The sequence below is a fragment of the Mauremys mutica genome, chromosome 4 (assembly GCF_020497125.1).
Source record: "Mauremys mutica isolate MM-2020 ecotype Southern chromosome 4, ASM2049712v1, whole genome shotgun sequence".
NCBI classification, from domain to species: domain Eukaryota; kingdom Metazoa; phylum Chordata; order Testudines; family Geoemydidae; genus Mauremys; species Mauremys mutica.
Genome location: NC_059075.1, coordinates 55,649,423 through 55,660,965, shown reverse-complemented (window position 1 = coordinate 55,660,965; position 11,543 = coordinate 55,649,423). Strand labels below are relative to the sequence as shown.

The window sequence follows — 11,543 nt, the reverse complement described above, 5'->3', positions numbered from 1 at the left end:
CCCCTCTCTCACACAAACACACACTTTCTCTCTTCCTCCTCCTGTGTCTACCTCTTTCTCACACACTCTCTCTTTCCTATATGAAAAGGAAGGTTGATTTGCTATGGGTATGATCTGTTGTATGGCTCCCCCCATGTGGAGTTGAAGCAGTCCTGATTACATACTCTGCATATCACAGGCTTTATTCTCTCTCTCTCTCTCTCTCCCTCTGTGCTCTCCTCTCCCTCTCCCCTCTCCCTTGTATGTGTCTCTGTTGTAGGACTGGCTATGGCCACCACTACTTCCGGGTTCCGTCATTTCATTCTCCCGCCGATCAGCGCTGCAAAACTGAGCCTCTTCTATAAGCCAGCCAGCAGCCAACCTGCCAACACTTACTGACACTCACTCATCTCAGGGAGAGAGAGAGAGAGACAAAATACCTACCAGGAAAAAAGAGAGGGGAGGGGGGAAGTCCAGGTTTTGCAAACTATTCAATTTTTCTTCGCATCTTTCCCCACCCCCCTTCCTAGTACTTAAAAAAAATCCCAATAGCGATCCTAAAAGGCAAAACCCAAACGCGGAGTTACTGGAAGAAGAAACCGGGGTTAAAAAGATTCCTCCTCTCTTCTTCATCATCATCAACCATCGTTCATTCACTACCTTGACATTCCCTGGCTTTGATTGACAGCTGGAGTGGCAAAAAGCCATGAGACACGACAGTTTGGTTACATGTGGGTTGCTGACGGGCCGATCGTAACCTTCAGTTTGGGGGCTTGACAATTTTTTTTTTTTTTGCTTAGAGAAAGAAAAAAGGAAAAAGAGAGAGAGAAAGAGAAAAAGGAAAGAGTGAGAGAGAAAAAAGAAGAAATACACGAACATCGTGGTTCTTGGCTGATTATTTTTATTATTATTGTTATTATTATTATTTACCCAGACTGGAGAATAGGCGAAGTCTTAAGTGGGTTGCCAAAAAAAGGAATCTTCTTCACTGTAAATCACTTTCTTTTCTGGACTGGGATATTAAATATACGACACATCCAGGAGTTTATTGGAGCGCAGACTGATGGCGCAAAGGGTAGGTTTAAATCTCCAACACTTACCTATATATAAATCCTCTCTTAAGAGGGGCCTGTCCGATTTGCTCTCCTCTGTTGCTGATGATGATGGCGGCCAGTATTAAAAAATAGCAGCAAAAATTATTCACCAGCTTTGTGTGTGTGTGTGTGTGCGCGCGTGTCTCTCTCTCTCTCTCTCTCGCTCTCTGTGTGTGTCTCTGCAATTGTTCCACGCTTTTTTCCTCTCCAGCTTTTCCCCCAGCAGCGCGATTTCCCTGCTACTCTAGCTGCTCAGTAGCACGGGTTTCACAGGGGAAGGCTTGCTGCTGCTGCTGCCGCTGCCGCTGCCTGGGATATCTAAACATATATCTATACACACATATATTGCTGCTTGTTTTGTCTCTGACTTTGACAACGACAAGGGGAATTGCTACTAAATAATGTTTCTGGTAACTTTCAGATTATTTCCCCCCTCCCCCCATGCACCCTACCTTCTCCTCCCTGCTTCCCAGGGTTTAGTTCTTTAGTTAGTTATTTGCTTTTGATTCTGTTTATTCATTTATTTCTGCTCTTTGCTTTCTAATTCAGAGTAACTCGAGTTTCTCCCTCATTTCCTTCCTTTTCATCCCAGTTTCCTTGTTAGGGTTTCTTCTTCCTTGATTGAAGCGGACCTCCCCCCCCCCCTTGTACCTCTTCCCCTCCTCACGCGGCCCCCCTCCTTCCCCAACCCTTGATAGCCTCTGCTCTTTATTTTATTTTATTTCATTTTGTATAACTCTCCCTCCGTTGTGGCTGTTCCTGTTTGGTTTTGCTGTGTTGTGGTCTGTCTGGGTGCTTTACTCTCTTCTGACTTTTGTTGTTGTTGTTTGTTTTTTTTTGTTTTTTTTTGTTTTTTCCTCCTCCTCTTCCTCCTCCTTCTTTTTCTTCTTCTTCTCTCTCTCTCTCTCTCTCTCTCTCTCTCTCTCCTGGCCCATTTTTTGACAGTACGATGAGCTGCCCCATTACGGCGGGATGGACGGAGTAGGGGTGCCGGCTTCCATGTACGGAGACCCTCACGCTCCCCGGCCGATCCCCCCGGTTCACCACCTGAACCATGGGCCGCCGCTACACGCCAGCCAGCACTATGGAGCGCACGCCCCGCACCCCAATGTCATGCCAGCCGGCATGGGATCGGCTGTCAACGACGCCTTGAAGCGGGACAAGGATGCGATCTACGGGTAGGTACATGCAGGGTGACCCTGGCGCCATAGCCCGGCTTGCGGCGCGTGTGTGTTTTGGACGTGGGGAAAGAGGAAGAGGAGAGGAAGGGTGGGAGAGGGCTCCCATCTGTGGACATCGGGCTGGCGAGGTTGAAGGGGGAACTGTCTCAAGTCTGCTTTGGAGAAAAAGACGTGGGAGACACGGCTCGTGAGGGTTTTAGGAGAGTCACAGACACAAATCACTGCTCTGGAGGGAGACCGGTAATGTGGCTTTTTATTAGTAGTAGTAATAATTATTATTAATAAATAATTTTTAGTCTGATGACATCGGAGGGACATACAGTACCAATAGGAAATGTGCACCAGAAAATACACCCCTATACGTGAAAGTTGTTTTTTCCTTTTCTTTTTTCTCTCGGAGAGGCAGAAGTTAGGAGCTGAGACAGAGGGGGTGGATACCATAGCACTGGATTTTAGCTGAAGCAGTGTTGTTCTGGTTGATCAAGATGCCATAATAACACTCCTCTAGCACTGTAAATAAAAAGGTATTCAAATCGCGGAAGACAGAGTAATAACAGAGAGGCTCACTTCTGGCAGACAACTCTTCTTTGAAATGGAAAAAAAAATGGGAGGCAGTGAGTTAAGCTTCCCTGTTTAGAAAGAAAAAAACTAAAAATTAAAAACCCCAAACCAAAACAACAAAACCCTGTACCAATGCAATGCTTTGGGAGAACGACACAGGTTCCTTTCAGTGCAGTAAATTACTCCAAAAGAAGAGCTAGTAACCTCTATGACACAAGGAGGGCCCCCGATCAGAGCTACAAAGGGGGGAAAGTGGCAAACACACACTTACTACTTAACACAGAGATATTTTTTTCATGATTACTCCAATTATGGGAAAATATTTCTAGAAGTGCTTCTCCCTCCCCCTCTGCAGCTCGGTTATCTAGACAGCTGGTATTTTACTTGGGTGTGCTTTCTAAGCCAGGAAACTTCACCACATTTTTGCTAGCAGTCTCCTTTAAAAATAATAAAGAAAAACCCCAACTACGAAGTAATGCAAACAGTTTGCGTAACAGTGTTTCTCATTTTGGGTTCTAGCTTGGGGGTAGAGATGGGATTGTCCCGGTTTCCTATTATTTAAAGCTGTGGCTAAAAGTGTAGGATTCACAGCTGAGCTACTGTAACGGGTGCGTGCGTTTGTTTTGTTCGGTGTTTAGGTTATTTTTGTCTCTGGTTTGTGGGATTTGAACAGTAGATGCAGTTTGGGATTTTACATTTTTTAAATATTTTTTGAAGTTTTCATTTGTATTTGCCCGGTTTGAAGGCGTAGTTGAGGGCTGCAGGGTGTAATATGTGTGTGTGTGTGTATAGATATATACTTGTTGATTAGAGCTCTTCTTTCTTGCCTCTTTCCCACCTCTCTTTCTTTGTGTGTCACTGCCCGGTAGGCACCCGTTGTTCCCCCTGTTAGCGCTGGTCTTTGAGAAGTGCGAGCTGGCGACCTGCACTCCCCGGGAGCCTGGTGTGGCCGGCGGGGATGTCTGCTCCTCGGACTCTTTCAACGAGGACATCGCGGTCTTCGCTAAACAGGTCCAGCACCTTTTCACAGCCCTACGACCCCGCTTCTCTCCCTACCCCCACACAAACCACCTAGCACCGCACTTTCAGAGAGAGGGAGAGAGAGGGGGGCTCTCGTCTTTTGATTCCACACTGGAACTGGGGATTTTTAGGGAATGGAGTGGAAAATGTGTTCTGCCACCGATCCGAACTGGCCTCATCCAAAAAGAGTCGGTTCCAGACTGTTAAAACTAGTTCACCCAACTCCTCGCTCCCCCAAACTCTCAGCCCCACCAACCCAATCCCTGTGATCGAGTTGTTAGCCGGGCACACTCACCCAGAGAAATAAAAGAGATAAAAAAGGAGAGGGATCTGAAAGGACAGAGGCACCGGGCTGGCTGCAGTTCAGACTCTTTTCCACATAAATCGTTATTTCACGGAGCGTATTAATATTTTAACCTGGCCTGGGCGTATTTCGACTCGCTAGTTTGTCACATGTTTTTCCTTCAAGTTATTCGCATACAGGGCTTTGAACCAGGGCTTCGATTTACACTGATTTTCCTTCTTCTCGCAGGTCCGCGCTGAAAAACCACTTTTTTCTTCAAACCCAGAGTTGGACAATTTGGTAAGGCTTCCACATTTGCCTTCCCGCCCACCCCTTTGCTATAGTTTGTGATATTAATAACAGGCACCTTTCTAACACATGAAGGGATCACTGTGGGTGAGCAGGCTGGAGGCGGCCGAAAGTTACAGGTTCAGCCATCAAGGGTTTAGGACCGGGGAGGGGGAAAGCAGAAAGATTAAAAAACTACATCCAAGAGGCTTCAAAGAGCTTTACTTTTAAAAGTGAACCAAGGCAAACTCTGAAGTCCCCACGCATTGCAAAGCTGTGTTTAAAGCCGCGGGAAGCTACAGTGAAGGAAATAACTGCTTAAGAAGAGAGAGCTGGAGATTTCTAGCGCAATTCTTTTGCTAATGCGGATGATTTCAATAGTAAAAGTGTCTAAATCCTCTTGTAAAGAAGATGCCAAACGATGCATCTTGAGCGTTTCCCCTTTTTTTTCTTTCTTTTGAGGTAGGGGTGTGTGTGTGTGTGTTTGGTTGCTGTGCGGACCCTCAGAAATAAGTGCCGGGGGAGAGGGAGGGGTATTTCTCTAGATCCCAGTGAGACACTAATCACCGCTCTTAAAATAAATATGATAAAAATCAAGTGCTTAGGGTTAAAGTTGATCAAAATTGCTCAAGCGTGACAAGTGAGCTAAAAACCTGGCTAATGAGTGTGCGCCCTGACAAGCCCCCTCTCTGCCCATTGGGCTCGCAGCTCAGCACAGACCCCAGTGCGTCCTTCTCACAAATAACTCCTCGCTCAAAACTTTCTTTCAGATGATCCAAGCAATACAAGTACTAAGGTTTCATCTTTTGGAATTAGAAAAGGTAAGGCCGAGAAACTGGGGACTGTGAATCTCCCTCCCCCCTCCCCCAAATGATTTGTTGTAGACACTTATAAACATTGCCAAAGAATATAGGGGAAACGCAGTTTGATATTGTAACCTGGGCCCTAAGAGCATGTGACACTCGACAAACATGCTGAGCCCAACCCGGGGTTTCTTTTTAATTGTTGTTTGAATAGAACCTTTAAAAATAGTTTAGCCCCTTTACATTCACCGGACTCTTTCCTCAAATGGATGCGATTTCGCTGAGTCAGAATATTATTTTCAAAATGAAATAACCCCTGCTCTAATCCAGATCCCATCGCCATATTAACCTCAGTCAGCCTTAAATATTGTGATCAAGCCGGAGGTGACGGGGGTAACTGTGCTTTGAGATGAGACTGGGATCTTTTCAGAGCATAGGCGCACTTATTTATTTTTCCAAGTCCTGGAAATACATACATCTCTGCCCCGCTTCAAACAGATCTCATCACAAGTTCCTCGCTATACCTGGCTGGATTGAGTATGCTCCAGCGATATTGGCTAGGTCCAGTTTCCAGTGTTTTGATGTTATCACCAAATCCGATTTTCCTCTATAGACTAGACTGAGCCCAGTCTCTCTCTCTCTCTTTATCTCGCTCTCTCTCTCTCTCTAACTTGTTGCTGCGGCCAGTCTCTCGAGAATAATATGTGCTGCAACAATTTCTCTATTGTTTCCTTGCCTTCAACTATTATGCCCCTTAATTAGAGTTACTCGTGGAATAGATCACAGAGTTTCTCTTGCTACAAAAAAAAAAAGCTGCAATCCGATATTTTGCCTTCCTTTTTTTTTCCAGGTCCACGAGTTGTGCGATAACTTTTGCCATAGGTACATTAGTTGTTTGAAAGGAAAAATGCCAATCGATCTAGTTATTGACGAAAGGGATGGCAGCTCCAAATCTGACCATGAAGAACTCTCAGGATCTTCCACAAATTTAGCCGACCATGTAAGTCCTCTTGATCCCTTTATAGCATTTTTAAAGACTCTAACCTGCTTAGGAGTCGCCTTTCTTTAGCCTGTGTAAGTCTCTCTCTGCCCCCTCCCCCATTCCCCTACGAGTTTTAAAGTTCTTCTTATAGTCGATTCTTTCCCCGCCCCCCTTCTCATTCTATCTGTAGCATAAGGAGTTTGCTTATGATTTGTTAAGTTTCCTGATCTGGGCGACTTGCAGCGCTAGCAAATTGTCTGTTTGATGTGGTGATCGGTGCTTTTTCTGCTTTGCCAACCCTGTAATCAATGCAGCAATGCAAGAAAACAGAGTCGAGAAAGTTAGGGGGAAAGTTTGATGATTCCCTTCCCCACCCCCCCGCCTTGTGCAGATGACAAGTGCTGAGAATTATTGACAGTTTTACATTGCATTAAGAAAAGGGTTAACACATTGGAGTTTCCAATGCTTTTGCTTTATAGCAACTTATTGTCAGAATATGGACTTATTGCCAAGTGCCCGAAGCATCTTCATAATAAAAGACAGTAACCTTGATGAACCAATTATTAACAAAGTATTACAGAAAGCTGGAGAGAATTATGATTGAGTAACCGTAGGTTAGCGGTTGATTTTAACACTTTAGTAGTTGGTGAGTTATTGTTATGTGTGTAGGACTAAACGTTGGTGCTCATGATAAGGAGAGTGGCTTTTCTTCTCTGGCTTGTGTTTTGATGCAGATCTTGTGATGCTTTAGAATGTGTATATACAAATAAATAGACATTTACAGTGGGGAAAATGAAAGAAAAGATTGCAGCTGGTAGCGGAGAAAAGGGAATGAAATAGCTATGGTTAAAAAGAGTGGGTGTGAACTATAGTTTATTTATAGGAATGCATCCCTGGGGAGAAAGAGGTTTACACAGTTTTAGGTTCAATTGAACTCATAATCTAAATGATACATCTAATATTTTAGCCGTTGAAATATTCATTTAACACCCGGTGTGTCTTAACCATACTCTGCACAGGCGCCTAGTTGTCTTTTCTTGTGTGGTAAGAAATGTAGATTTGAATTAATAGAGAATCAGGTTCCTATGAGCTTCTTTTTATATTTAAAATATGTTGTCTGCATATTTAATAATCGTATTTGATCTATGTTGAAATCCATGGTAAGAAATAAAATAATATATTTTTAAAAAGTCTCCAACCCGGAGTGCTTAAAGTTCCAGGACACTGAAAATGGTTTCTGTATTCCAGGCTTTAGCTTTCAATTCTTCATTTGTATTTGTTAAACCTTGAGGGGCTACATTCTTATGATAGTATGCATTTTAGACTTATTATTTTCAAATAAAAATGTATGCAGCAGTTACTGAAAGTTTCTCTGCTTATCAGTTATCTCATCTGTAGATAATAGAGTCTATGAGGCATGACAGTAGTTTTAAAATATCTGTTTTATGGCATTTTCAACCCTAAATTTGTATGCACAAGCATTAAGGGACTAGTAGAAAAGAAATTTAAATGAGTGGCAACCTGAAAGATATAGGCTCATTTTGTATAATTCAGAGCAATACAAAAAACCTACATGGTTTTTTCCAGTACAGTTTCTTTACAAGAGTCTGTTTCAAGTGGAAGTGTAGAAATGGAGCACGCTGATGTTTATATTGAAGAGATTAGATAAACTAGCCTGTTTAGGGTTCTGGCAGATGGCGAATACTCAAGCCAATTTGCAGTGCTCCATTATAATATTTAAATTCACACACAATGATAGGACAAGGTTGGAAGGGGTTAGCATTTTGATAATTTGATAACTATTATCTTCACTAAGAAGAATCTCCTGTTGTTTTTGTGGCCCAAAAACCAAACTCAAGTAAATATGACAACCCATTTATCTTGCACCCTTTAGGGTTTACCACTTCATTGGGTATTATAATTTAAAGCCTTTTTTTTCCTGGAGATTTGAGCTATAACATTTTTTACTTTAGCCCCCTGCTATTTGTTTTGAAAGGAAGCAATAATTTGTGCAACCAGAACACCAACTGGGAAATGAAGAGTTGTATCATAGTTACATTTTATTCATGCGTTTTGGGACATGTGTCTCCTTATTGGATTTTTTTTTAATGTTAACTTGTTTTCCCACCAAAACTTTGGAACTCTTCAATATCTATATACACACTTCACTGGGCTACATTAAGGAATGTTTATACTGCGCTGTACTATATTAAGGAGTAATTCACTTCTGCTTCTAAAGAAGGAAAACCTTTTCTATTTGTTGGTATGCAAATACCAGAATAAAAATTGAAATGTTCTTTTGTGAGCATCTACCTAAGAAATGGAATAGTTCAAGCATGCAAATTTGTCCAGTTTTACTCTCCAGGTTATTTTGTCATTGGTTTGATATGCATATTTAATACATAGCCCCAGGCTAGATCTCATTTGGTGAAAATTGGTGCAGGGGTGTTGATGATCCCCTTCAGAAGGACAGAGACAGCATGTTGTTTCCTCTGTTTTATCTGTTGGCCCACTGTTCTGATCCAAGGATCTTCCCCCTGGTTTTATTTGCACATGAAATACTAGAAGCATTTCAACTGATTGGCTATGAATAATGACAGCTAAAAAGAAGTGTAGTTTAATTTGTTGTGTGCCAAGGTTTCTCTTGTGGAGGTGACAGTTTGTGACAGCTGTTTGACACCCCCAAAATCCATACACCTCTCTTCTTATTAAGTGGTATCAAGCTACATTGTGTGTGTGTTTTATGTGTATGTGTAGGGTGGTGGTGGTGATGGCAGCAGTATATTAGGTACTAATGCAGCTCTCAATATTATTCCTTTTGCCAGACTTGAAAATATAGCTAAAGGAAAGTAACTAAAAGAAATATGAGTCTACCCAGTATTTACAGTGTGACTTCTGAAAGTGGGATATTCAGATGCTGTATATTTCCTTTCTAGAAGTCTACTGCTGTGATATTTATACAACTTAATTGGGGGAGGGGGGGAAGGAGAGGAAATCATTGATCTCTGCAGAAGCAATACCTGTGCTGGAAAAGCAGGCAGTCTTATGCAGTCTTGTCATATGTGTTTGGTAATAAATGAACATATTGAATTTTATTTTAGTGCATTATTAACTGTTACGTAATACAGTGAGTGTAAGGGGGGCAGAGACTTTGTAAATCAAATCGTGTAGTGCTAGTCACTAAAAAGCTGCAACTTTTGTTATTATTCTGCTATGTTTAGTAAATATAACAGCCCATAATTAGTGTTTAAAATTTTAACATCCTAATTTTTGTTATTGTTCTGAGATATTAAGTGTAGATGGAAAGAAGTTAATTACAGCCCTGCCCTGCCTGCACCAGATCAGTTAAGGGGGTGTAGGGGGCGGGTGGGAAACCTGCCCAAACTGCAGTTCAAGTTGAGTTTCCCAGCTATGAAAATTTATCATTGTTCAACATAAACATGTAGGGCCCAATCCTGCATTCCACACGCACTAAACTCCCACGGAGGTTGATCATAAATCTTTTCTTTTAAAAAAAAAATTATCCCAGTTTGAAAACTCTATTGCTCATGGTATTTGAAGAATCATAAACTTTTTCAAAGTCTATAATATTTCTCTGCTTTGCTTTATTTACATTTTCTTTTGTGCATAGCTTTCACTGATACCATACAATTCTTCCCTGAGTCCAAATCTGAGTTAGGGCCTGATGCTGCTCCCATTGAAGTTAATGTCAAACGTCCCGCTGGCTTCAGTGGGAGCTGGAGCAGGGCCTCGGTCTGCTCGACATTTGTTTATATGCTGTAGTCAGTTGAAAATTGAAAATTCAGTTGAAACTGATCATTCATAAAATGTAATTCAAAATAGATAGATAAAAACATAGCTATCTCTTTTTTTATAAAATAATCTTTTCCAGGTTAGAAATCTGATGCCCTAGCAGTAACACATAAATGGTGGTTTGAATGTTAAACCTTTCTGTTGGCAGATCAGGATACGTTAACTCTCATTATTTTGTATTTTTTTTAATATCAAATTGTTTGATAGTATTCTAATACTTCTTTTAGAAAGGTTCGTGCTGAGCAACCTAAAGGTGTCTTGCAAATCAGAAAAATTAAAAAAGGGGGTCTCCTGCGTCTGCCATAGGTTGTATAGTCTTGCCTATTGGTAAGATTTCATTGTCAGCTGAGCAGTGAGCAAATTGGTAAGGGCCTGATACTGCATTCTCCATGCTCCCCAAAATCCCATGGACTTCAGCAGGAGCTGCAGGATCAGACCCTAAAGGTGTCCTTCTGGTTTGTCAAATGTCAAAAGGGAACCTAGATAGTTATAGCAACAGTAATAAGGCAAACATTTTATATAACCAAGTTTCTTGTGTGTAGTTTAACATTTGGAATGTTCTTTGTGATCTGCCACCATGTGTCATTGTGGAGGCTTCTAATACACTAAAGATTGTCGTATTTTTCTGGTTTTTGATTGCTGGTGCCTTTCCTAAGCATTTCAATACAAGTAAATGTAGCTATTTTTATTTGATTAAACTTTATTGTGCTCCCCAAATCTGAGAGATGATCGTGCATTTCATTATCTCACTGATGTTGGCATTTCCTCTTTGTTTAGGTGTTTATCTGATCCCAAGTTAGGTTGGAAAATTATATTTACATTGGGTTGTTTTTGGTTTTTTGCATGATAATAATTTAAAAGTAGTGGTATCACTCCAGAAGAAGTGTTGCTAGGTAGAATTAAAAATCTTGACTGTTCAGGTCTTGGTTCTATACAGATAGGTGGTTTACATGTTTGATTAAAAGTTAAACTGATGACTACAAAAGTGCAAGGCACCTATATATCGTTTAAGAATGATGCCACTTTCTAGGACTGTCAACAGTTCTTCCTGAAACTTCACTCAAATGCAAAGTCAATGTGGTGAGACTGTCAAGATTTTTTGAAAAATAGTCATGTATGAAACTTGCACGTATGTATACATAAGCAAATTACTTCTTTTCAATAGACCAAAATGCCTTGTGTTTTTATTTTACTTATGTAATGCTGATAGATAATGCAACACTGCTTTTAAGTCTAGTCACTAATATATTAAATACAGATCTGTGAGAAAGTAAGCCTCAGTGATACAGAGCTTTGACTTCACTGTAAATATATATATCGAGCCAAATTAGAATTTTTCATACTCCATTTATTTATTGAAAGTTTCTTTATATATGTTTATTATTGCCATTCACTACAGAAGTCTCTAAGACCTCATATCCTGAATTACATTATTATATCTTATATGGGTGTATATGAGGTTTTTGTCTGGCTCAGTATACTGTGTTTCGATATATTAGGGCATGCAGGGCCAAATTCTTGTTGTCTTAATCATGTTAG

The 11,543-nt window shown here is 41.1% G+C and overlaps 1 protein-coding gene across 16 annotated transcripts in view; it reads left to right on the top strand.

The window, feature by feature from the left end:
- Positions 1 to 240: 240 nt before the first annotated feature.
- The window catches only part of MEIS2 (Meis homeobox 2), a 180,897-nt gene continuing 169,594 nt past the window's right edge, over positions 241 to 11,543 (top strand). For 2 of the 16 annotated variants that reach the window (XM_045015795.1, XM_045015807.1), the window contains exons 1-6: positions 253 to 1,054; positions 2,019 to 2,251; positions 3,685 to 3,826; positions 4,368 to 4,418; positions 5,177 to 5,227; positions 6,060 to 6,209. In XM_045015795.1, coding sequence (XP_044871730.1) covers positions 1,043 to 1,054; positions 2,019 to 2,251; positions 3,685 to 3,826; positions 4,368 to 4,418; positions 5,177 to 5,227; positions 6,060 to 6,209 — 639 coding nt within the window. In that variant the 5' untranslated portion in view covers positions 253 to 1,042. Of the gene's footprint in view, positions 1,055 to 1,084; positions 1,484 to 1,665; positions 2,252 to 3,684; positions 3,827 to 4,367; positions 4,419 to 5,176; positions 5,228 to 6,059; positions 6,210 to 11,543 lie in introns of those variants that run through there. The other 14 variants (XM_045015812.1, XM_045015804.1, XM_045015805.1 and 11 more) reach the window with 14 other exon arrangements.